The 27,684-nt window shown below is 36.5% G+C and overlaps 2 protein-coding genes across 3 annotated transcripts; one reads left to right on the forward strand and one right to left on the reverse strand.

Annotated features, from left to right (window-relative positions):
* Positions 1-484: 484 nt before the first annotated feature.
* Positions 485-15,577, forward strand: PCID2 (PCI domain containing 2). 2 transcript variants are annotated; one of them, XM_087895414.1, is made up of 15 exons: positions 485-828; positions 1,785-1,858; positions 2,375-2,464; positions 3,334-3,407; positions 3,983-4,048; positions 4,546-4,587; positions 5,526-5,580; positions 5,814-5,917; positions 6,508-6,583; positions 6,686-6,827; positions 8,091-8,191; positions 9,866-9,939; positions 11,182-11,307; positions 13,648-13,771; positions 15,023-15,577. In XM_087895414.1, exons 2-15 carry the CDS (start codon positions 1,823-1,825, stop codon positions 15,110-15,112), a joined length of 1,200 nt encoding a protein of 399 aa, XP_087751540.1. In that variant the 5' UTR covers positions 485-828; positions 1,785-1,822; the 3' UTR covers positions 15,113-15,577. The 2 variants fall into 2 exon arrangements, with proteins under 2 accessions (XP_087751540.1, XP_087751541.1); XM_087895415.1 differs by having other exon boundaries at positions 725-806.
* PROZ (protein Z, vitamin K dependent plasma glycoprotein) lies at positions 15,537-26,953 on the reverse strand. The gene is made up of 8 exons (XM_034419050.3): positions 26,819-26,953; positions 25,734-25,897; positions 24,758-24,782; positions 22,569-22,682; positions 21,121-21,252; positions 19,959-20,032; positions 18,273-18,387; positions 15,537-16,689 (listed from the first exon to the last, which is right to left on the reverse strand). Exons 1-8 carry the CDS (start codon positions 26,886-26,888, stop codon positions 16,160-16,162), a joined length of 1,224 nt encoding a protein of 407 aa, XP_034274941.2. The 5' UTR covers positions 26,889-26,953; the 3' UTR covers positions 15,537-16,159.
* Between the last annotated feature and the right edge of the window lie 731 nt (positions 26,954-27,684).

A 27,684-nucleotide genomic window follows, 5' to 3' on the forward strand; every position in this document is an offset into this window, starting at 1 on the left:
ATTTGTTCCCTATATGACTATCATTAAGTGTTGTACTTTATGATTCTTGACGAATGTATCTTTTCTTTTATATGTACACCAAGACAAATTCCTTGTGTGTGCAATCACACTTGGCCAATAAAGAATTCTATTCTATATTCTATTCTAAATCAGAACTATATATTCCCTTAAATGACAACAGGTTTACTCTAAACACAAATAACCTTTTAATACTGGTTTAATCCGTAAATTACGCATTAGCTTAATCTGGAAATTATCTGACCAAACGGATAGCGTAAGCAAAAAGCAAACTGTTCATATTGAGCTTTTAGGTTGGGAGATAATGAGAAAAACTAATACTAGAAATCCGGACAGACAACTACAGGTCATTGCCCCTTTGCTGCCCCCTAGTGGCCGCCGGATTTTTTAAAAGCTTCGATCATTCGCTTTCTCTGAGCCCCACCCCATTCATTTGCATCGACACGCCCTTCTCGTTCGGTTAGATTAGTACCGAGGAGTCGCTTCCACTGTAGGTAGGGCCTGGGAATAGGCGGAACATTAAACCGGAGTCGGCCAATCCGCGATAGAGGACCCTGACAGCTGCTCTGCTTGGTCCGCCTATCTGCAACAGAGCCCGCAGGGCGACCCAGCAGTGACGTAGTTCGGGAATCGGGCTTGTGGTAGGCAGCCCTGGAAGAAACAGTGCAGCCAATAGGAAAGTTGTGCGCATGCGTGCCGCAACATCGTGGCTGTTTGGTATCGTTGGTGAAGGCTCAGTTTTTGATTCCGGAAATCGAGATATTTTCCTGCGAAGCTGCAATAAACGTGTTGGTCCTTATGTTCCAGAAGGTTCCTTCTTTTTCTCGTATTAAATCTTGCTTTGGTGCATATGCAGGGGGTCTCTTTTTGCTTTCGCTGCTGATTAGCTGTCGCAGCCATGAACAACCGTGATCAGTGAGTGGTTAGTGCCGCTCTGGTCGTTTGCACATCGGCTTTGCTTCCAAGCACCGATGGGAGCTGTGTTGCAATAACATCTGCCAGCCCGCCCTTAATCCCTCCTCGGACCTGACAGCAAAAGCCGCCCCTGTAACTTTTAAGTTTAGCTTTTTTGCAAAGATCTGATCCTTTTCTGTTTGTCTGCCATCGAGCATCGCTGGGTTAAAAAGGACGACAGAATTAATCCAATGATTTAATATGGAGTAAACACAGCTTTTATCAGTTTTCAACTAATTAAAAAGTTTTTATGTACAAACGGCTTTATTAAAGAATTTGTAGTATGACAGTTCAGCTGAGACCTACACTTATTGGTGAGAGAATCCCAACTACTATGTGCTGAAGGAGGCTGGCTTCTAGGAAATCAATTTTGGGAAGAGAGAACAACCCTTAAATAAGTGCTTAAATGATGGGGATCCTAAAGGCAAGGAGCTGTTAATAAGTCTGCTTCCAATTATATTATTAATGGCCCCCAGAGAAAGGTCTGATGTGCAGCCCTCTGTGGATGGAAGATACGGAGAAAACAGTCCAATCGATAGATTTAAATCACATGTGGTCTTAAAAAGTAAACTATAAACTCAATAAAATAAACTCTGTGTGGTCTTAAAGATTCAAATTGGATAGGCTTTAAGAGATGAGAGTTGGGATTATTCTTGAAAAAGTAATGGCAGCAGTGGAATTATATAAACACAGTAAGGGATATCTTTTTTGTCAATATGGTGCTGAAAGATTTGAGACTAGTTGGGATTTTTCAGCCCTTTTTGAATAACTTTTGTGCTATTTTTATTGTACTAATGTCTACTATTTTTCAGATTAAAGCATCCACTTAATTTTATGCAGTGCTCTTTCAATGGCACATATCAGTATCAACCAATATTTGCAGCAGGTAATTAATTGATAAATCTAATTTGAAAAAAAATCATCTGCTATTAGTTATTTATTTTGGTATACTTTGAAAAATTCTTCTAATCTAACATCCAAATCCAAAAATGCTCTGTTGAATGTACATGGAAATAGTAGAAGCATTTTGCCTTCAATAATTTCATGAGATTATTTTAAAAATCACTTTAAATTAGTCATATCTTTTCTTATTTCATTGCTATTTTTGCTATTTTTAGTTACAAAGAAATGAGACTTATACCAAGGCCCAGCTCTATTCATTTCTGATTCTAGGAGGTTTCTCCATAAGTATAAAAATTGTATGGACGGCATGTGATTTCCAGATGTTCATGGACTCCAGTTCCAATTATCAGTGATAAGAACTGTATTCAGCAATATCTGGAAAGTCACATGTTACTCCCTACCGCTGGGCACTATGATGGTCATAATCAAAACTAGCAAGAGTTAATACAGTTTTCTTGCTGGTCCTCTAATAATAAATTTACATGGTTTTCTTTCACAGGTACTGGAATCTATTGATGGCAGAGATGGATTGTTTTGTGCAGAATTAGTGTCATTTAAACATCCTCATGTTGCAAATCCTAGACTGCAGGTAACACATTTGGACTGCAATCCTGTAAATGTATTGAAGTTCTGCTGAACTCAATAAAGGAACATGACCTATTTATTCCTGAATAGAAATATATAGGATTGTCAGATAGCCATAATTAGAGCCATGGAAAATACTTTAAAATACACTTTGAACTGTTGATTTATTGTGGATTCCATGCCTAAAAGGTATTGCAATGTTTACTTGTATTTTTAATGACGAGGTATCTTCTTGTACTTGCTCAATGTAAAAGGTGTATTCAACAGTCTTTCTACAGAACTGGTTTGCCATCTTTTAAAGAAAAGGTTGGACATCCACCTCTGAAAGAAGGTTTAACTCATTTTTCTATACATTTCAAAGGATAGGAATAAATAATTTTTGTGGTTCATTCTAACTCCAGAATTCTGTGATTCTAAAAGCAGTATATTATACAGTCTTTTTAATAGCCAGCTTTTAGATGAAATGTTGCGCCATGCAAGGATTTGGTTTCACATGATCATTGTATGTTAAACTTTTGAAACCTAATTGCCTTCTGAGCTCATTTTTTTCTCTTTTTTGAGTTGCAAGTATAATTTATCCTTGTTATAAAATGTGAACCTAGTCACTCTCGAATCTAATTCCAATGATTCCTCCCTCCCATACTGTATATCATTGACTGAAAGAACAAAGATTCTGTAAATATCTTCAAAACTTCTTAAAAATTGAATTTGGCCAGGCGGTATACTTATAAAGTTCTTTTTATTATTTGTTTCAGCTGCTATGAGAAAAAAGCCAAAGGCAGCTAAATTGTACTTCTAAAGCTTCATGGTTTTTGTCAAACTATTTTATGGCAACAAGGCCTCATTTTTCCCTCTGGTCTATTTTATAATTAGCTTTCATCTCCAGAAGAAAAATGTCAACAAGTGCTGGAACCACCTTATGATGAGATGTTTGCTGCTCATTTAAGGTAAAACTGAGTGAGATAAGATGCCGCATTCATGTATTCCAAGTAGTCACAAATGGAACCTTGTACTAAAAAAACCATCTTAGCAATTATTCTGAACGTATAGAAGTGGCTGAAATGGTGTAAAAGAATAGGATTTTTTTAAACCCAGTTATTCCATAGAAATGAATATTTGCATAGAATTGTATCTGAAAAATTCTAAAGTAGGAAAATAAAACATTGTAAATATATCATAAGTAAGCATTCTACTCAAGTATCCTTTTTAGCCAATGAAATTAACTACTATTAATTTGTTGCCATTTAAGAAGTCTGATATTTAAATTGCTGGATAAATCTGTTTTTAAATTTTGTATGCTCTGTTTTTACTTAGGCTGTGCACCGCCCTGAGTCCTATTGGAGAAGGGCGGTATAGAAATTTAATTAAATAAATAAATAAAATAAATAAATAAATACTAAGAAGTACAGTTGGATTTACTAATAAAAAACGTGTTTAAGATTTATTAAATTCAAGTGAAGAGAATATAAGACAGCTTAGTTTTGGTTATTATTTAAAATTCATGTTTCATTTTTTTAAATAGATGTACTTACGCAGTTGCCAACCATGACTTTGTAGAAGCATACAAATGCCAAACAGTTGTAGTACAATATCCTTTACCATTTGCTCTCTTGAAAATCTGCAGTGGAATTTGGAGTTAAGTTTTCAGCACAAACTACAGAGTTACCAATGTTGGGTTAAGGACGAAATAAATGTTTGATCTACTACTTAGACTCAGGGTCTAGCTATACTATAAACAGGGGCAACTATACTGTAATTGGATGTAAATACTGAAAAAATTCTGGCTTTACACCCAATGTAAAGAATCTTCAAGCCTGGCTTTTATAGTCAATGGGTTTGCATTTCTAGATAAGGAGGATGTTAATATTTGGTAATTAGCATGATGTAATAGTTGCGGCCTCTTCTGATCAAAGTGTGAGTGGGTTCGGTCATCCACATCCTGTGAATATCCATATTAAACCAAGGACATTATTTTTGCCTTTTTATATTGGTGTTAAGCTATGGGTTCATACTTAGAGCTGGGTCACTAAATTCCATGATTTTTTAAATGAATCACATTTCATCAGATTTCCTTATATTCTCTACATCTTTCCTGAGAGCTTTTCAAGCACACAAAGAAGAAAACTGGTAAGTACCTGAGTAACATTCATCTATATCTCAAAATATAAATGAACTGGCCTGATGAGAAATATTCCATTTTAGATAGGTAGAGGAAGTCAGGATATAACCCATTTTAATATCTCAAATGTTCCTCAACTTTGAAGATAAACAGAAGCAAAGTGATCTCTTGGCGGACCAAAAATAGCAGTTTGTCATACATAGAGAATGGCATGGAGATTGAAGAAAGATAGACAACTAAATCAAAATTTAATTTTATTTGCATTAAATTATTTGCTCAGTGGCTAAGACGCTCAGCTTGTCGATCGAAAGGTCGGCAGTTCAGCAGTTCGAATCCCTAGTGCCGTGTAATGGGGTGAGCTTCCGTTACTTGTCCCAGCTTCTGCCAACCGAGTTCGAAAGCACGTAAAAAGTGCAAGTAGAAAAATAGGGACCACCTTTGGTGGGAAGATAACAGTGTTCTGTGCGCCTTTGGTTTAGTCATGCCGGCCACATGATCATGGAGACATCTTCGGACAGCGCTGGCTCTTCAGCTTTGAAACAGAGATGAGCACCGCCCCCTAGAGTCGGGAACGACTAGCACATATGTGTGAGGGGAACCTTTACCTTTACCTTTATCTTTACCTTTAGCATTTTCCTATAATTTTCAGCCATTTGACTATCCTCCATAAATATTAAAAATAGCCCATGGAAAGATTTGAAACAGCCATGAAATCTCTCAAGGCCTTATTTGTCCTGGGTAAATGTGGGCTTTGGTATTGGTGTGCTTTTTCCATGTCCCTGAATATTTGGAGAAATTAAAGGAACTCATTAGAAACTGTAAAATTTCATTGTCCATGTTACAATAATAAATATAAAAGATGTTTTGTTGCTATGCTTAAAAGTATGCAGCAGGTTATTTTTCACTGTTTGCAAGATTAACCCTGTGTTGAATTTCCATTTGCCAGGGCTTTGCCTATTATGTATGCAGTGGCACTTGATCTTCGAATTTTTGCCAACAGTGTAAGTATTGCTGCTTGGGCCAAAATTAATAGATGCTGAAGCAAAGGAAGAGATTGGGTTGGACGGGGTAACAAATGTTCTGGGCTTGGCTTGAAACATGTTCAGGAATACACAAAGGTATTTGCTCACTTGTGTATACACTGTATCTAAATTCTGAGTATGTATGTATTCTGTCCCAACTTAGTGATTGGAAGGCTTAAGTGTGACTGTATCTCACTGTTGTGTCATGATAGGCTGATCAACAACTAGCAAAGAAAGGCAAAGGCAAAGTTGGTGACATGTTGGAAAAAGCAGCTGAACTTCTTATGAGCTGTTTCCGTGTATGTGCAAGTGACACGTGAGTATATCCATAGTCCTAGGTTAAATTGTTGGAAATATACATGACAGTTTTTATACTTTGTAAACTGGTCTGTAGGCTTGTTATATGTCAGTCTTCCTTGACTTGGGAGACAATTGTGAAACTGTCCATAAGTTGAATTTGGAATTCTTTGAAAGCTTTATTATGGCAAATTATTAACCATATTTTCCTAAAGCAGAGGTTATTTTTCTTAAGATAAAGTTTCCTCAGTCTTAAGATTTGAATTCGTAGGGTTGAAAATGAATATAAATATTAATTCATTGATAAATGTCACAATTGAAACTGGTCTCCGTAATATTTATATTATTTATTTATTTATTTATTATTTATTTGTTAAATTTTTATGCGTCTCATCTCCCCTATAAAGCAACTCTTATATATGCCACTTTAGATCTGATGAGCTCAATAGAATGTTTCTGAATATGTGTAAAGAGGATTATGATGTTAGTAGAGACCTCGGTTATGATTTTGGTATACAAAAACACTTGTTTAGGAATGTGGCTCAAAGTCTAATATGCATGTGTAAGGATAAAAATTGATTTTGATCATTTTTGTAATATTTGTTACAGTCGAGCCAGCATTGAGGATTCAAAAAAGTGGGGCATGTTGTTTCTGGTGAATCAACTATTTAAAATATATTTTAAGGTATGACAGGAACTTGAAAATCTTATCAAGAATTCTTTCTTTTTAACTCAAGATTGTTGTCACATGTAACTTCCCCTCTGCTAACAATGTTGCTCTTTCCAGATCAATAAACTTCACCTATGTAAACCATTGATAAGAGCAATTGATAGCTCAAACCTTAAAGATGAATATAGCATGGCACAAAGAGTTACATACAGGTACTATGTTGGAAGGAAGGCAATGTTTGATAGTGATTTTAAACAAGGTATTTATCATATTAATATAACTGATGGGGTTTTTTTGCTATGAACTTTTGCATATTAATACATTTAAAAAGTTGGTTTGATATGTCTGATCTCAGTATCATAAGACTACTGCAGGTTACAGATATATGACTGTTGATAAACTCATCTTAATTCATTGTCAGTACAAATTATTGAAATTAAATTGCAAATTTCATTAAACTGTTTGAAGAGAACATCATTTCTATTATTTAGAAGGTCCAACATGTTGTGGATTTTCCTGGTTTTTCTACTTCCTTTCCTATTTTGATATTCCTTCCACATATTTGTATCTATTTAGTATTTCTACGCTGATGTTTTCACTAGTCATATATGTTGAATTGATACTAGCTTTTGTTGATGCTACTGATGCTACTACATTGACCACAATTAACTTCTAACCTGAGAGATGCTTCTGTAGAAGCTCTATAGAAGCTTATAGAAGAATATCTATAGAAGGAGCATGTGAGGTTCTTTCTGTGATTATACTGCAGTCTTAACATCAAATTCAGAAGCATAAAATTGTTTTATATTCTTATGTTTTGAGGTGTGCCTTCTGATTTAAAAATTAATGTCATTCTGTTTCTTATTTCCAGAGTTAAAAGTAGAGTGTGGGAAAAATGAAATGGTCTGTTTCAGGTTAAACCAAACTCGTAAATTAGATTGATTAAAAACTAAGCATTCCTTTCTACTTTGAACACTGTCTTGTTTTCAAAATGTTTAAGTTTCTGACAATTGTGAGATTGACATTTGTTGCTCTTCAGAAAACTGATGTAGTAAAATTCAGGAGTAAGTATGATTAGGGAGAACTGTTTTATTAAACTTGAGTATTTGTACAAACCACTATTGAGAATAATCATTATGGTCTTTCTCTTTAATGCATGCCAGCTGGGGAATTCTGGGAATTGAAGTCCTCCCTCTTAAAATGGCCAACACAGAGATACATTGCTCTTGATGTATATAATGTATACTGAAATCTCAGCTGATTTTATTTTGGTGTTGATAATAGCATAAAAGACATACATGTTGAAGAGCTAGATTTTACACTGTAACAGGATATATGCAATCTTCCAGAGCCACATTTGGAAAGATTGCTAAAAAAATTATTGTGGATAAACTCACCTTAATTCATCATTAGCACAAATCATTGAAATAGATAAATTGCTAATTTCATTAAACTGTGCCCAGTACTTGCTCCTGGTCTATGTTGATGAGTTATGGTGTTCCTCTTTTTTGTCTTCTTGCAGCTGAAGAGTATCTGTCTTTTGCCTTTGAGCACTGTCACCGGTCTAGTCAGAAAAACAAAAGGATGATATTGATTTATTTGCTGCCAGTGAAAATGTTACTGGTGAGTGGCATTTGAACTTATCAGTCTTCCTCCAGGAGAGATTCCGAACTTTGATGAATAGTATAAGAATTTGGAATTATGAGAATGTGTCCTGGATATTCTCAAATTAGCTGTTGGCCTGCCCCTTTCATCCATTCTATCTTCTATTCAAGGCTTGTCTTTTTTCTGGGGAGGTGAACACGTTTCTGCAAAGCTTGGACTGGCAACTGTCCATTTTTTAAAGAAAGACTACAGCTCTGTTTGGAGTTCATTCAGTGCAATGGAAGAAGCTGGCACTTTGCTTTGTAGCATGCTGGGGTTCCTACTTTTATTCTTGCCAACACAGTGAACTGCTCAAAAGAAATTATATAAAGAGCTCAGGACTGTTTCTGTTGTGTATTTGTTTGGCAACAGAATGACTCTATAAAAATTACACAGAATGGGACAAATTTGGAAGTCAGAAGAAAGACAGTGTTTAGAAATGGTCCAGAGCTGCCTTGGAACTGTAGAAAAAGTTCCAAGTGGGAAGGCTTGTAGGGCATGGCTCTGAATGCTACTGGCTCTACTCCTCTAGGCCTCCTCCTTCATCATCATCATCATGTGATCCAGAGTTGAGTACATGCAGCTCATATATATACAAGCAACACAAATGCAGTTTAAGGATAGAGCAGAAATACAGTTGCAACTTGTTAATTCATAACCCAGACAAAAGTACAAATGCTTCCTAAGGCTACTTCTGGTAAAGGGGTTGAAAAGAATTCCAGAAATCACACATACTTTCCTACCTTGTTTAAATGAAAATGAATGTTAGTGTAAAAATGATGATATGTGTTTTGATAGATATCAAGTCAGGTATCAGCAGATTAGAATCTCTGGTCTTAAAGTATGTTCCTGTACTTAGTAATGAATTGGGGAATGAGCCCTTTCTTGGCCAGAGATTTATGGAGTTGCCCATCATAAGTATAGTTTATGGAAGAAGGCATGTAAGATTTGGGACCCACTAGGCATATAAAATTGTTAGCTGTTCAGTTGTTACATAGCTTTTTATGTTTTGTAGCTCCAAATAGTCAAGGAAAACTTGAAACTAGATTGAGGACATAGGATGCCATCAGATGTAGTTTGAGAATGACAACCTGGATTCCAGAGAGCCAGAATCATTAATAAATTTCCTGGCCTGCTTAGTTGGAACTTCTGTTGCAAGCACTTAAGAATAAAGTGATGACTTCTCCATGAGGCAGGAACTGTAGTTCAAGCTTCAGAACACAGGAAGAAGAGAAAGAGCAGTTCTTTGGTACCTTTTGCTAAATGCAAAACTCCAACTCCAGATCCAATAGAAAGTGACTGCTGTCAATATATTCTTTCTGCTAGATTCAGAATTGGTCTTTCAAAATGGTCTTTCTGTTAAAAATGGCGTTATGACTAGGAATAATATGTAATGTAAATGTGCTGTAGGACACTTAGAGAGATGACTTTGGCCTAACTTGACCCAGTTTAGGATCCCATTAGGATCCTGCCTACATACGCTGGATATTATTTGAGTAGTAGGCAGCCAAAAATAGTCTCTTTTGTGCTAGGAGATTAGCTATAGTGATAATTGGCAGAACAATTCATGACTGTTTATTGCTTTAGGAAAAAACTGATTATTGGTGTTTCTAATTTTTGGCATTGAGTTTAAAATTATGCTTGGATTTTCAGGGCCATATGCCAATGATCCAGCTTTTAAAAAAGTATGACCTCATGCAGTTTGCAGAAGTTACAAAAGCTGTGAGGTAAGTTTCATTTATGGAACTGCATATAGTTATAATCCTATTAGTGTAGTAAGATTGCAAACTATTTGTCTTACAATGTAGATAACACGAACTGTTGAATGTTACTTTGCTGTTTAAAAAAAATGCTCTTCTTAGTCCCTAATTTCATATTAGTATTGTAATGCAGATTAAACCAACATTCTCCTCTCCTCAGGAAATAAATGGAACACCCCAATCATAACCACATTTGAGCTGTAACTAATGCCCTGCCATTGCTGTCTCACCCTTTGCAAAGTAGATCCCAGAATGCAAAAAGTTGCCAATTCATTTGCTCAATATTGATATCTCTAAATATCGGTTTAGTGTGATATGTACAAACAGAAACATCCGAGACAAAGTCATGGTTTGTGGACTTTCTCGTTTCTCCTCGATGAAACCAGGAGGAAGAACAAAGTAAAATTATGTTTTATTTTGACTAGATCTCTTCTTTCATATATACCGGAATGTTAATTTACTGATTTGGTCTGGTTTTTGTAAACTGGTTAATTTCTTTCTGGGCTTCTTTCTGAAGAATACCATGCTTGTTGGTGGTTCTAAGTTAACATGCCCTTTCCAGGCAATTTAATATATGTGTTGTATCTCTCCTTCTTATAGCAGGACGGTTGCTTGCAATGGGAAGTTATTAATAGTGTTTAATGTGAAGTAATGATGCTTTCATTAGGTTATGAAAGAATTTTGGTGCCTTTATAGCCCGGGTGTCAAACTTGATCGCGTCACGTGACATATTATGACTTTTTTGCCTTTGCGGTGCTGGGGTGGGTGTGACCTGTGCATGATGCATCTGGCCCACGAGCCGCCAGTTTGACACCCCTGCGTTTAATGTAGGAGGATCAAGGTGGAAAGAAGTAATTGACTAAGTACTTATCAGTAATGATAGTTACTTAATTGGGATAACACTTCTGAGTAAACCAGGAAAGGAAAGATTGAACAAGTCTCTAACTCTTGGACTGTTAGATTAGAATTCCACATTTTCCCATAATAATATGTCAGGTTAAAGTGAAACAGAGTTTTAGTTTATTCTTCCTCTTGGCTATGGGGGAAGTACCAAGATACTAGAAAAGTCAAATAAATGGATATCCGACTTCCTATGAAGCTATTTGTTGCTCATCACTCAGTATAGGATTATGCATCCCAAGTTATATGTAGATAGTCACTGTGAATTTTTTGGAATGTTCAAAATCTTTATTTTTCAAATTCCTTTAGTGAAGGGAACCTTCTTTTATTAAATGATGCTCTGGCAAAACATGAGACGTTTTTCATTCGCTGCGGTATCTTCCTTATTCTTGAGAAGCTGAAAATCATCACCTACAGAAATCTCTTCAAGAAAGTGTAAGAGTTTCATTTATATTGCTTGACATGGCTAAGTGTGTACTGTGTACAATTTGATGTTATAAAAGTCAGATCAATGAGAATTACAGGTAGTCCTCGACTTACGACCACAGTTGAGCCCAAAATTTCTGTTGTTAAGTGAGATATTTGTTAAGTGAGTTTTGCCCCACTTTCTGGCCACAGATGTTAAGTGAATCACTGCAAGTATTAAATTAGTAATACAGTTGTTTAAGTGAGCCTGGCTTTCCCATTGACTTTGCTTGTCAGAAGGTAGCAAAAGATTGATCACATGACCTCCGGACACTGCAACTGTCATAAATATGAGTCAATTGCCAAGTGTCTGAATTTTGATCACAAGAACATGGAAATGTTGCAATGGTGTAAGTGTGAAAAACAGTCACAAGTCACTTTTTTACTGCTATTGTAATTTTGAAGTGTCACTAAATGAACTGTTGTAAGTCAACAACTATATTATTTATTTTCTCTTTATTGTAAGGAGTACTTTTTGAAATGGCAAGTTTGCACTTGTTGAGCAAAGAACTTTTTGACCATCTTCCTAAATGGAAATTTATACTAGTAAAATCTTTTAATCAGTAATACATTTGCCAGAAGCATCTGGAATCTATTGTTTTAAATGTAAGAACCATGCTTTAGATTTTCAGAGACTTGCCTGTTATTTTAAATATCTGGCAAGAGAAAAACTGTCCCTGTGTATTTTTTAAAAAAGAGAGGTCTCTGAGATGGGACTTGGAAAGCTATCTTTCTGACTATAGTAACTATACAGACTAGCTGAGAAAAGTCATAGAATAAAGGAATAAAGAGAATTCAGGGAATAAAGAGAATTGTTTGGTTTATATGAATTTTATATTCTGTTTTGATTCAGCATGTATGGCTATTAATAGAAATACTACTTTATATGAGCTGCATTATTCTGGAATAAGCAGACTTGCTTATTTGGATTAACCCTAATCTATTAGTAAAATATCAAGATTATCTTTCATTCTTCAAATAAAGTAATAATAGGGTAGTTTGGTTCCAAATATTTGGGACTAACCCAATATTAGGGACTAACCAGAAACTCACGATCCATTTGGGTCATCCTTTCAGATATACCGTATCTTTTGGAGTATAAGACGCATCTTTTCCCCCCCCTCCAAAAAAAAGAGGGTGAAAATCTAGGTGCGTCTTATACTCCGAATGTAGCCTCGCCTAGCTTCTTAAACGGAGGTTTCAGAAGCTGAAAAAAGCATCAGAAACGAAGCTTCAGAAAAGAGGCCCCCAAACAGAGCTTCAGAAAAAAAGCCTCCAAACAGAGCTTCCGAGGCTTTTTTTCTGAAACTCTGTTTCGGAGGCTTTCAGAGGCAGGAAAAAAAGTTTTTTTCTGAAATGGAGTTTCAGAAGTTTCAGAGGCAGAAAAAAAAGCACACACACACACAAAAAAAGCAAGGCAGAGAGCTCACAACCAAGGAACCTGTTGCTAAAATTCACCTCTGGGAACAGCTGATTGGGGGATATCTTCTGCCACCGATAACCAATGTATTGCTCCTAGAAGCACGAAGCCGAGACCACCAGCCTGAAGATGACAAATGAGACTTCATCGAAACGTTGCCAAGACACCTCCAATTTAAAAAAATACTGTATTTCCTTACCAAAACAGATAATACAAGTCCAAATCTATCACTGTGTTTCTGTCAGCAGCTATGATCACATAATCCCCATTGACTTTCTCCCTGCAAGCTTCTCAGGCTTCCCCATTAACTTGTGAGAAGGTGTCAGGGAATGTTGTAAATGAGGATCAGGTAACCATGGCAGCAGAGCAGTGGCACTGAACAGCAGCTCAGTTGTGCTGACATGGCAAGAACTTTCCAAAATTTCATTCCCATGGGAATAATGGGTCCTGACATTCTAGAAGTTAGCCCCTTTGAGGTACCTTGATTGAAACGGTTTTCTCCTATGTTGCACTGATTCTTCCAGTTAAAGGTTACATATATATGTGTGTGTATACATACATGCATACATACATGCATACATATACATATACACATATGTACATGCATGCATACATACACACACACAAAAATTGTAATATTTTACCACAGTCCTTTACCTGCTAGTTTGCAGTAGTCTCCTTCAACTCCAAAACTTAATCACAATGAAATTTGGCTGGATCTACCAGACTATGTGGCAGAATCTTTTCTCAGAAAAATAAAATATGTAGATGTTTTCATTCCCAGAAATATGAGTAGGCAGCGAAGGCATAGAAATGGAGGTTGAGGCATAGACTAGGTTGGAATTATTATCAGTAATAGCAACTGTGATTTTCCCCCCCCTTTCCTTCAGATATTTGTTACTTAAAACTCACCAGCTAGCTCTAGATGCCTTTCTGGTTGCCCTGAAATTCATGAAAGTCACTGATGTTGATATTGATGAAGTCCAGTGCATTTTGGCTAATCTCATTTACATGGTAAGTGTTGGCATTCATAATATGGCATGGATAAAAACAACATATGCTGTTGTCGTAGGCTTACCGAACTATAACATTTTATGTGTCTGAATCCTACTTTTATATACAGTGAACGTACTCTGTATATTCATAAGCATAAAAGGACAAATGGTTACTCAATGGAACAATGGAATTGGACAAGTTTTTTTCTCCATTACATATTCCTCCAACATTGTATTAATGGTATATTAATCATTAGCTTATAGTCAGAGGACCATTGCCAGCTGCCCCAGGTTCTGTGTTAGGGTGAGAATACATCAGCCTTTTTCAGCCTTGTGCCTTTGGGCTTCACTGAGGTAACAGATCCCAAAATTCCCAGCCTGCTTAATCAGTGGCCAAGCTGGCAGAGAATTCAGAAATTCATGGTTTTGGTATAGCTGGAAGGCAACAGATTCAGGGAAAATAGATATCCACAGTATCAGCAGCAATGGTGTATGGAAAGGATTATATAATACAATGTTGATTCAAGAAAAGGAATTCCTTTATACCTGCTTGATACCTTTTAGTGCACCTTTCCAACCAGTGTTGAATTTTAGCTGCCCAAATTCTTATCTAGCATGTGGAAAGATCATCTTGATTTGGAATTCTGGGGTTTAACTTTATAAATTCATATGTTTATATTTTGGTAATCTGGAGGATACCAAGTTGATTTAGAACAGCAGTTCTTAAATTGGAGGTAATTTGGGCCTATGTTGAGAGTAATGGAATAATTTGTAACTGCTGAATTGTGAATTAAGGATCCAGTGTGGGATCTTTCTTTTGAGATACTTGTGCAAAAGAAGAGAATCTGTTTTTGGGGTGGATGGGTGATGGGATAATGACATTATTCAAGACCAGGAAAAGGAGCGTTAATTCAGAATATGACTTAACACTATTTTGTTTGCAGTGACTTTGCTTCCTGCTTGAATATTGATTCAAAATAATCTGTTAATCTTATAATTTCACTTATGTAACCTATTCTCACTCATTTCGCCACACATTAGCCCTGTGCCCTGTACATGCCTTATTCAAATAATCTAGTGCCTAAAGCACACAACCTCGCACAACAGCATGTCCCTGTGCATAATATTGCTTTGATCTGTAATTAACCTTTCAAAAATGGCATGCATTAAAACATATACATAGTTAAATAAATATTGAAACCCAAGAGATATATGTAAATTATTCTAAATTTGCCAGGCTGATGCTTGTGGGTTTTTCTCCCCAAACCAGGGTCATATTAAGGGCTATATATCACATCAGCATCAGAAGCTTGTTGTCAGCAAGCAAAATCCTTTCCCTCCACTTTCTACTGTCTGCTGAACGGAGATGGAGGAATGTTGCTCCTGGGCAGGGATTATGATTGGAGGAGCCCTCTTTAAAAGGTGGAACAGTCTTGCATTTAGGACAAAGAGGGGCATGCTGAAGAGATTGCTGCAGCACAGAAGAGAAGGAATGGCTCCACTATTTCCTTCCATTCAAAGGAAATGATTATGATCCCCTCTCTGTAATCTTCAGAACCACCTTCTGGAAGGCAATTTTCAGAACAGGTACAGAATGAACTATGTATTGTTCCATCATAATTTTTTGTGTGTGGATTTTTCTTGATAAAAATTCCCAATTGAATAAACAGCATAATATTATGTTGATAACCTCTGGTGAACACTTCATAACATGACCATAATTGATGTTTTCAATTTTAATATTGCTATAATATTTTTTTTAAAAAACATGTAAAGACTTAATGTGTTATCTTTCAAAGTTTAATTAAATGTAGAAAATGAAAAATAATAGCTGGATGTTTTACATTTTTTAAATTGTAAATTTAGAGTACTTTCAGCGAGACTGGCTGTTATGTTGTTAATATAACTTCAGCACCTATAAGGCAATTTAGAGCTTCTATTAAGCGTCTCATTAAGTAATTATCTGCAGGGCACATACAATGAATCTAGTTTACAGTGGTATGAATTATAAAATTCTTGATGATGTCATTGTGTTAGATTTTGTCCTTTGCATTTCTTCATGTTTATATATTAGAAACAGTGATCTCAGAAATTATTCTCCTGAAGAGAATACAAAAATTAAATACACATTACTGGGGAAAGATAGTCAGATTTAATACCAAATCTCACAATCAGTGAAATTAGTACTTTGATAATTGATACTGGGAACAAATACAGATTCTATCTCTGGATGTTCTATGAAATCTTTCCACAGAAGCAAATGAAATGAATACTGTTTTGTTCACAGAAGGCAAAAAAGTTTTATTTTCATAGATAGGCATACATCATATTTACAGTAGTGCTTCAAACCTGAATATGTTATATGCTGGATACTCATTTTCTATATTTTTTTTGTTTTTATATTTCATTATCCCATTATTCGTTTAAACCACATTGTGTATCTTGAGGTCTTGGTAAATATAAATGTTTTCCAGTTAACTCTTTCAGTTGCCCATGGTTCTAAAACTCCGGTGAGGAACCATGTTCCTTTATAGGGAACGGCAATAAAACTTCCTCCCACAGGCATCTCCTTGGCTTGCGCTTGACTGCGGCCGCAGAATTCCCTTGTTATCAGATTTCTGTTGAGAATTTGCTTGCAATCATTTTCACTGAGGTAGGAAATAGGCCACTGTACCAGGGAGGGTGTCAGGTGACTTCTGTTTGCATTCCAGCCACTAAGACTACCTTCCATTTGTGAAATCAACACGTGCTCTGCAAAATCCCTTTCTGGAATGCATATGGGTAGATGGTTCCTGTCGCAGTCAATTTGGCTGCTAAGCTCAAGCAAAGCCAGGTTGTTCTCACCAGTGGTGTTGTCATAGCGGAGGTGTATATTTGACTCTTTCACTGGTATTATTTGATTCAAATAATTTATAATTAGTTGCAGCTTGTTGATTCCTGAACAGGTAAAAAAGTATATTCATTGGTCATTACAATAGCTTTTCTTTTGACCGGCTTTACATTAAACAAATGAAAAATGCCATCTTGCGAGTTAAGTTGCTAATATTATGGAATATAGAAAAATAAACACAGAGAGGAACGGTGTCTTGAAAACATTTAAATATATACAACTGAAGTTATTAGTGCAGTAATGCTTATAGATTATGCATCTCTTTTGGGATCTATGGGGTTCAGTAAAACAAAGGTAGCAAAATTTATTTACTTTGCTCAGAAGTGTAGACAATCACCTGTACAAAGTGTAGAAAAAAAAGAAATACATGTTGGCTCTAGACCTATTTAACTAGGGCTGAAATAAGAAGAATTAATAAAGTACGTAGCCGAAGCTGGTCCTACCAATAAGTGGTGTGAAACCACTAATTTTATATAGCATCATGAAAAGAGAAGAGGTGGCACTAATTTCACATAGTGGAATATCTATGTTGGCAACCTTTGTCACACTTAGGAGGAGCTTGTGGTTGGGGAAAGGAGGGGGGGGCTGCAGTGACTGGAACAGTGTCTACAAAAATACCTATAGTCAGATGATAGCAAACGCACTGTAACCCATCATTTCTTGCATGATGCAATTTGTAGGAAAGGAATTGCCACATTGGGAATAATAACATAATGATTATATCCACTATCACACCGGACCACAGTTTGACAACTTTTCTACTTCACGTACCTTCACCGACATTGGGGAGGGATAAATAAATGGCCACAATTACCAGATCAGATGAGATTTTAACACCCAGTCTTATCTCGTGTGAGAAGACAGAAATCTCAGTAATATTGTGACATTTCAATAAATATGATTTTTTTAAAAAGATAATATTCTGGGTGATGTTTTAGCATCACTGTGGCTCCATGATGCATGTTTGCGCTAGGGAAATGCAAGGTTTCTTTGTTATTCTCCGTTTTTTTGCCTAAAATAAAAAGTTAAAAAGCTTCCTTGATTCAAGCTTGATTCATGGTGGTATGGATGCAGCATGCAATTTTCTTGGGAAGACTGAAAAGGACTTTGTCATAACTACCTTCCACAATGTTCTTGGACTTTCTAGAATAGCCCTGGGATTTTCTTATCCCATCCAAATTAATTCATTAATGATGGCAGACAGTAACTTTTGAGATTAGGCAAAGTTGGCTGGGTGTTAGCAGCTAAGATGGTATCTGTCTGTCTGTCATCCATGCATCCATATATCCATCCATACATACGTATCAGTGGTGGGTTGCCCCGGTTCGGACCTGAACTATAGAACCGGTAGTAAAACTGGTGGGAGGCTTCGCCCACTGACTGTGACATCATAAGAAGTGATCTGTGCATGCGCGAACAAAGCGAGCGCACGTGCGAGATCCCTGCAAACCGGTAGTAAAGGTAAGTAGAACCCATCCCTGATACATACATACATACATGCACACATACTGTAGTATGGCAAATTTGCAGGTGAACATTCTGAATCTACTAATACTTTTACTTGATGTATTTGAGTTTCTATTTCTTTGAAATTCCCAATATTGAGAGAAACAGTTATTAAGTTACTTACCAACCACAACACTAACGGGAGACAGCAGCGCACATTCAGCTGTAGTCAATACAAAGTTAGTTTTCAGGAGAACACCTCCACAGATCCATTTTTCTTCTGAATTTAAGAGCAAGACCTTAAAAACAAAGCAAATCAGCATTTCTTTTGCTCCTTAGAGGTAGCCTGCCCATTATGGTCATAAGGCATCATTGTAAAGCAGTCATCACGTGGCTCATTTAATTTTATGACCTTTTTGTGGCAGTTAAGCAAATCACCATGGTCATTAAGTGAATCTGCGGTCATTAAACAAATACTGTGGTCATTAAGCAAGCCCAATAATTGCTGTTTTTTCTGAAAGCCGGAAGTCAACACCTCTTTCTGGCAAAACCATCATAAATGGTCATAACAATGGGACGCTGCAAATGGCCATAAATGTGGGCTGGCTGAATACACCAAATACTGTCACATGACCATAGGTGAGCCTGACTGGCAAAATTCAGGAACTGGGTCATAGGTACCTTTTGGGGATCTGTTGTTACTTTGAATGTTCACTAAGTGACCGATTGTAAATCGAGGATTACCTATACATCCACTAGATACGTTGCCATTTCATTCCCCATTGCTGCTGATATTACAGTTTTATAGGACATTGATTCATAAGGAAAACTAGCAGTTGTAATTGTCTTTATGAACTGGATAGTTGGTAATTCAATATAGGAGAAAAACTATATAGCAGCTTTGGCATTTTAATAAAAATTTGTTAGTTGGAAAAGGTGCTACCAAACTCATGATTATAAGACAACATTTGGGTTATGCTGAATAATGCCCAGCTGAGATTTAGTAAGGAATATGGGGTAGAAAATCCAGATTAGGCAACTAGCAAAAATTCATGCAAATCACAAATGGATAAGAAGAAGGATTATCCAGCTTTAATTCTCTTTAAAAATGTTGTTTGCCATTGTTTGAGTAGAATTCCAAAAATAATACAAGAATTGGATGCTCTCTTCGATACCACAAAGTTTTAAACAGTGCACACTATACTTCATCATAGCCAAAAAGTCAGAATTAGCTCCCGAAAAGGGAGCTCCAGAATGCTCATTACCATGAAATATGTGAATTATTTGAATATGTTAACTCCCAGCCTAAGGGCAGAATCCTTTAGAGCTAAATACAAGATAAAATATAACACTTATACATGAAATATGTCCATGTGATTCTGGAGAGAAAAAAATTGTTGAGTACATCCCCTCCCCTTTACTATAGACAAGTGTGAAAGTACTATATATAGTACCAGTCTTCAAACAATTTCCATGCAAAATAGTTGTTTTGTACTGTACTAAATTATTATCTGATGCTAAGTTGAAATGAGGAGAGCTGCTACCTGTTAGTGGGCAACAGTAAAGACATGATATCAGTTGACCCCATAAACCAGGGGTGTCAAACTCATGTTGTCGTCACATGATGTATCAGGATTTTTTTCCCCTTCACTAAACCAGGCGTGGCCAGCAGGTGACGTATCCGGCCTGCGGGTCAGGAACCCTGTCCTAAACTAATTTAATTTTGTTTTGTAATTTATATTTTAAATTTTACTTTTCTGATCTACAATCACGATTTGGATTTGGATTTGACCACCTGTAAGTATTACAAGTTTCCATTTGAGCCCTAACAGCCCGACCAAATCAGGAACTCCTCCATCACTTTGGGTACCTGCCAGGGGAATTCTCTGTCAGCTGGATTAAGTGGACATGAAAGCTGCTGGAATCTTCCACAGGCACATTCATCTGGAAATATATTGCAAGAAAAGAAAACAATGTCGTTTTTAATGAGTAGATTTCAAAAGCAACTATTTTTGTTAAATTTGATTAAAATAAATGTTTTTTTAAACAAGAAATTGGGTCTTTGGTTGATGAAAACAAGCACACTTTAACTATTTCGCTACCATTTGCAGTCTATACTGAAACATCTTTGGAAATAGATTATTTCTCCCCGCCCCACACACACACAAAACTTTGGTATTCAGTTTAGGGGAGGCGGCAACCATCTCCTGAGCTTTATTGCTTTAAAGTGTAGAAATAGATAAGTTTAAAATAAATCTAGAAAGAGTGCAGAGAAGAGCTTTCAGGGGACTGAAAGCTAAAACATTTGAAAAACAGTTGTAGGAATTGGGTGTGTCCAGTTTAATGAAAAGAAGGAATGGGGGTAACATGACAGAGGTATTCCAATATCCAACCAGTTGCCACAAAGAAGGGAGTCAAGTTATTTTCCAAAGCATCTGAAGGCAGGACAAGAAGCAATGGATGGAAACTAATCAAGGAGAGAAGCAACCTAGAAATAAGGAGAAACTTTCTAACAGCAAGAACAATTAATCAGTGGAACAACTTGTCTCCAGAAGTTGTGGGCGATGCAACATGGAGGTTTTTAATGAGATTGGGCAACCATTTGTCTGAAAAGGTATAGGGTTTCCTGCTTGAGCAAAGGGTTGGACTAGAAGACCTCCAAGATCTCTTCCAATTCTGTTATTCTGTTATGTGTGTTCTTGTTTTTTGATGATTTTTTTTCTGTAGACGTAGAACAAAGCTGTAGTAGGATCAAAATTGTTCATTATTCCTTATGACTGGAGCCCAGCCTCCTCTAAAAGGAGTGGCAGTGAGTTGTATTTACATTGTCTGTTATGTTTAGAATGAGCTACATTTTGCACAGATACTCAATGAAAGGATTATTGCAATACGTAATATTCTCCCAGTCCTTAATGCAACCTCAGAAACTGACAAATGAACCAAGAGATAATTTCAGTTCATTTGTTTAATATGCCTACAATACTGACTCCTGGGTTACCTTCCAAGATCTCTCTTTAAAAAATTCTACATACCTTCTGCAATGCATGATTTATCGTCTTCCCCCAAATTATAGCCTTGGGCACATGAACAGCGGTAAAAGTAGAATTCTGGGTAGCAGAAGTGCTGACACCCTCTGTGGATTTCATGGCGGCATTCATTTTTAGCTATAGAAAATAAAATGTTACTTTTACAAGATAAACATGAAATGGGAAGTAAGAAATCAAATTATTGTGCAAAAAACCAGCAAGGACTTTGTTTCTCTAATATTTGTCCTTATTTTAGTGGCAATTATTTTTTTCAATTTATTTCTGAGAATATCATTTGCCAGACTATTTCTGTGAGATGTACAGATTCTTTATAACTGCCATAAGTTATTGGTAAGTTCTTTTTTGGAATCAAAAGCTGCAGCTGTGCTCTGGAGAATGATGAGTGGCACCCAGATTTAGTCATAGAGAAGATTCACTGAAATCATTGTGTAAAGTCCCATTGTTATTTGCCACCCTTCTTGGACTATAGTATGACTAAGTTTAGAATGAATCACACGCATAGAGTCAGCTTTAAATTTTGGTAGTAGATTTGAGAAACTAAGAGTGGAAAACCCCCCCACAATGGACTAAAATGGCTGGATTGTATCTAGTTGTGGGTATTCATGGCAAAATGATTTTGTATCTCCAGCCAAAACATTCCACACTGCCGTAATTTTCAATGCACCAATTAAGCAGAACTTCAATTCATTTACAGTATGAATAAAATACAAAGATGACAGTGTAGTTTTCTATGAAGTGTGGCAAGATAGTGATATCATTAGATGGGCTGTGAGTAATTCTTTTTAAATCATTTCCCCCTTTCAACTTTTACTGCCCTCATAAAAATAGATGACCTATTAAAGAGTAATTGTACTTTTCATTTTACAAATGCATGTGCACAATGGAAAATCTCATGGAAAATATTATGAGTGTTATTGTGTGGTTTGTCTTCAGAAAGACAATATTGGAAGGAAAAGGTCTGTACTGTAGTCCAAAAGGGGAAAAAAAGACAAAGAGAAGTGAGAGTTCTTCAACCATGACAAGAGATTTGGGGGAAAATATATACTATAATATATAAAAAATAACATACTATTTATGTTATTTTATTAGGTTTTTATCCCAAGCTAAAAACAAACATACATAATAACCTGTGATCAGCATTCTTGTTCTTGTTGCCACCAAAGCAATGTGGCAGCAAGCTTTTTTCTGCTAAAAATCTGGTGTGGGGGGGAATCTCCTGAAATGCTGCAGAGGAAGAGGAACTGGGCAAAATCAGGTCCCCATTCCTTATCTAGTGAGCCTCCAGAGGAACCCTTATAAATTCTTTTATGACACCTAGTATTGGAAGACAGCAAACTATATTCGTTATAGTGCCTTCATTATTGAACCATTGCTAATTGCTCATAAGAATTAACGGCACACATTCTGGCTGATTAACAAAAACGGCTTTTTACCGAAAGCGCAGTTTATTCCTTCAAAGTCATCTCTACAGTCACACGTGTAGCCGCGAATAGTGTCCCTGCATGCACCATTATGAAGGCAGGGGCTGGAAGAGCATCGGTTACCACCTGGAAAAAAAACAACAACACTACCTGCATTTAGAGCTTTCTGACAAGGGAGCTTATATTTTGTTCCTCTTCATATGTTTATCTGTAAGCTACTAAGCAACTTTTCCAAAAGAGTTTCCTAGGCTCAATTTAAATTTTTGAAATCATTTCTTCTATGCCGAATACAGAGTGGGTATTCAGCAGGTTCTGACCAGTTCTGGAGAACCAGTAGTGGAAATTTTGAGTAGTTCAGAGAACCAGTAAATACTACCTCTGACTGGCCCTGCCCCCATCTATTTTCTGCCACCCGAATCCCAGCTGATTGGGAGGAAATGGGGATTTTGCAGTAACCTTCCCCTGGAATGGGGAGGGAATAGAGATTTTACAGTATCCTTCCTCTGCCACGTCCACCAAGCCATGCCATGGCATGCCACGCCCACCAAGCCATGCCCACAGAACCGATAGCAAAAATTTTTGAATCCCACCACTGGCTGAGTGCTGTTCACCACTCAGGCACTCTCTATATGAGTTGGGAATCCTTCCTCCCCCCAAAAAACTAATAATCAGCAGGGCCAGTTGTAGTCTCAATACATATGGTTGTTGGCAACAAAACCCTTTATTTGCTTTCTGATATAATGGGCTTCACCCCATCATTGGTTCCTGTCATGTGATCCCTGAATGTCAGTAGCCCTAAAAGACTGAGGATGCCTGGTAAGGCTGCAACACATCTGACAAAATACTGTTACGAAAAAAAAAGCATCAGCAATAAAAGTGCAACAAAGATCAGATCTCAGATATTCTGAAAAGAAACCAATGGGCTCAGGTAAAGGGTGAAAACCAATGATGTCTGGAAAATATTTTTTCTTTTATAACTCAAACAGATCAAATTCTGCTTGCATCATTTCTGGTCTTAGTTTTTATATTTATATAAGCAACTTTTGTCAAGGGAGAAAACTTTTTTGAAACAAAAAAATCTTCATCTTCTAAGAGTTGCAGGAGCAATGATTTAGGAATGTCACTTGGACTGAAAAAATGTTGTTTTCTATTGTTTTCTGATACTTTTTAGAAATGAAATAAATGTAAGCCTGGTAGAAAGAAGCTTTTGCACATTTGCTTGTTTGTTTAACAAAATCCTTAATCCTTAAAGTCATCACTCCTTTTGCATTTTACTGAAATAATTAGGCAGCATGATCTGAAATAACCACTGCCTGCAAAAACAGGGCTGAGACTGTCTTTAGGTTGCAGACCACAGTCTGACCCTCTGCTTCGTTCTGAGATAGTTTCACCATGCCAACATGTGGATTACTTCCAAGCGCAACTAGACAAATTATTTTTATTATGATTAAATTTTAATAAATGTGTACTTTTAGTCAGTTCCCTTGTTTTGCCATCAATAAAATCAGCCTGAATTTCCCTTGTGAAGGAAATTCAAGGTAATAAAAAAAAAAAACATGCATAAATAAGATTATTTTGAAATGCTTCTCAGCTGATTTGAGATTATTCTGTTAGTAAGGCCTCTGAAAAAGCTTTGTGTTTTTCTAAAAAAAGATTTGATGTATTTTTCTGGAAAAAAATAAAGCAGATCAAACAAGAAAGAAAAATGTACTTCTACAGATAAATCTGTTGTAAAAATAAGCATAACAAACTGAGTGCAGGATGAGCAGACCCATTTAAATGGACAGCATGATTTATGAAAAAAGTAAACATTTAAAAAAGACTCTTCAAACATCACTATTCTTTTAAAAAGAAAATAGTAAATTACAATATTCCTATGTCTGTTTATTACTGCTGCAAGACTAGTCTGGAACTGTTTGAAAACTCTTTCATTTTAAAGCAATGAGTCTGGATTAATAGCACTGACTAGAATTCCTTCCTTTCTTCCTTTCTTCCTTTCTTCCTTTCTTCCTTCCTCCCTCCCTCCCTCCCAAAGAAGGCTAAGAATAAAGAAGCAAAGTTTGTATTAATGGCAGCATCTTCTCTTGAGTGTCTTTTAGAATAGTAAATTATACCACCACAGCTGTTGATTTAAAAGATAACATAAACATTGAGAATTCTTCAGTTACAAAGTATTTCTAAATTTCTTCTTAGGTACTCACCAAAGTAGACACTCCAAAATTCATCCTGGAAAAAAGGATGTAGTTGTTTTCTTGTGCAACTTCAGACATATAAAAATGACTGATTGTAAGGAACATAAGACAATTGCTCTATACTGCAGTGTAAAGTTTACCAGTCTTTAGCATTTGGTCAACATCTTTCAACTCTCTGAGTCCTATTCCCAAATAGACATAGATGTGATTATGCCATTCCTCTTTTTTTCTTTTTTGCAGAGATAGGCAGCAGCAAATCACGAACATATTATTGTCCTTGTACATTTTCTCTGCTCTGCAGAACACTAACTGTACTGTCTCCCAGTTTGGGGCTCTTTCCCACAGCCAACTTAAAGTACCATCCATCACTCCCTGAACTGACTGAAAACAACATCAACATAAAATATGCTGCTTTCATAGGAACACTACTGACAAATGGTGCTATGTATTATGAGCAGGGATTGATGGATTCCTCCAGTTTTGTTTGCTTCCTCCCATTTGGACCATAAACATTTGGTCCAGTTTGGTTTAGGGGTTAAGGACCCAGGCCAGAAACTAGGAGACTGTGAGTTCTAGTCCTGCCTTAGGCAAGAAAGCTGGCTGGGACGCCTTGGGTCAGTCATGCTCTCTCCTCAACTATTATGGGAAAATAGGAGGAGAAAGGAGTGTTAGGTATGTTTACCACCTTGAATTATTTATAAAATATAGGAGAATATTTAAATATAAAAATTAAAACCTTGAAGTGGAGAAGGCATGCCTGCATTAACCTAAAGTGGTCAACAGGTGTCAGGCTGAGTTACAGCATGTGGAATACACACATAATGCCCTGGTTATGCACTTGTATAGAAATGGTTTAGAATGATTCCAGAATGAATTGGCTGCAGATATTACAGCTGTGAACATACTTCATTGGAATGCCATCAATGAAGGCTCATAAAGGAATTAACTTGTCTATATGGGAAATGTTGATTTTGAAAATACATACAGTTTCTTCTGGGTTTTCAAAAACCTCTCTTGCTTCCTCATACGAACACCTTTCCTCGAGGCATTCTCTTTCTAAATCCCCTTGGAAAATTTCCTCAAAAAACATAAAAGCAGCACGTCTGGATCTTGTCAGGACTTGATTTGCATCTTCTGTTTTCAGGAACACTTAAGAGAAGGACAAGGGAAAAATCAGAAGCCTAATCCATCCCCATGTCAGCCCATCCTCTCAAGTATGGAAATGATTTAAAACAGCCCCCTGCCCCACAACTGGAATAGACCGAAAATATCCTTCCTTGGAAGATGACCGGTTGGATGACACTGTAATACCACGAAAGGGGAAGATGGTACATGGGAAGATTATTTGTCTCATGGTTTGCATCTGCAAAAATTAATATGGTAATTCTGCACAAAATTCTCCTTCAATAATGGCAAAATGAAAATGTTTGGTGCTGGATTAAAATGGTAAATTGGATGGCAACAACTTTGAGCTCCACCTACGTGCTGAATAACACATAAAAATGAATGGGGATGGGAAGGCTCTCATTTTTGTTCAGAAATATGTCACTAGGTATGAGAAGCTATTTTTGTTTCAATGCTTCATATGAAAACAAATCTGCAGGCTTCGTTTTCCAAGCACACCTCCCTGGTACTGGTAGAATATCTATAGCAATAGAGAAAATAAGACAGAAAAGAGCAAAATATTCCGTTTCCTTCCTATGGCCCACTTCTTTCTGGTAAACCCCAAAATGCAACTAATTTAGTTTTACAACTGAGGCTTCCTTCTCAGTTTATCCTTAACTAAGTAGTATGTTTTATGGCATTCAATAGGACAATTTCTAAGTATCGTGCATTAGATTGCATTCCCACTTTATTATTAGGGGGTAAATGGCATGAGTCATTTCTGGATGCTAGTACTAATATAAAGCTTCCTTCTTCTAATTTATTTTTCCCTCCTGTGCAATAAGGAGAATGGGGAATTAACTCTTAAAGGTATAGAATAATAAGAGGTTAGTATATCCTTTCCTTGTGCTCTTTTTTCTTTTTTTGAAAAGTAAGCGTTAATATTATGTGAGCAAAACTTCCTACCTGTCAGGTCTACGGAGTGAGCCATAAATACAAATAAGAAAAAGCATATTATCCGTTTGCGAATTCCCATTTTGGTTCCCTAGGCGTAGTTTGCGGAATTTTGTCTGCCTAACCGTGGCCCTTTGATAAAGGCACAGAATGAACAAAGTTTAAAGTGCAACTTTGGAAGCCCGCTTCAAAAAAGAGGAGGCAGAGCAATGACAACACAGTGTCAACAATTAGAGATTTCACTTAAAAGAAAAAGAATCCTTGAGCAAATACTTGTGGCATTTATACTACCTTTTATCTGATGAACCAATATGTATTTTCAAATGGCATATGTGCATAAATGTCCTTCTGACTCTGTCCTTCAATATAAATATTGTATCGTAAGTACTGTATCTGTACTGTATCTGTACTATATCAACAGATGGGTAGAAGATGCAACCCATAGCAGCTGCTCAGAGTCTTATCCATATAGGACAAGTATTAGGAATATTCTACTAAGGGTTAAGCACAGAGATAAACGTCATTGATGGCAAAATCCTAAATTTCACAGGCAGAATATTTTCTACATGTTGCTGTTAGCTAGACAAGCAGGTAACACTATGTTTGTGACCACTGTGGAAATGGTGTTTTACTGTCATACTTAAAAAAATTCTTATCCTAATGTGCTTCAGAAGGATCAATTGTATTTTTATTTATAATAAAGGCAACAATTTTAAGCTACTAAAATAAAGATAGTATTTAGATATAATAAATATGTAATTCAGGTCCCAGTGGTACCTCTGGTTTCCAGTTTTCTGTTAAATGTCTCTTGTTCACTACTTTTGTTGTTTCTCTTTGGAGGTGTTTTGTAAAGAGTTTAACTGGAATTTAGCTGCAAT

Source organism: Pantherophis guttatus, chromosome 5, assembly GCF_059756535.1.
Source record: "Pantherophis guttatus breed Tessera chromosome 5, ASM5975653v1, whole genome shotgun sequence".
NCBI classification, from domain to species: domain Eukaryota; kingdom Metazoa; phylum Chordata; class Lepidosauria; order Squamata; family Colubridae; genus Pantherophis; species Pantherophis guttatus.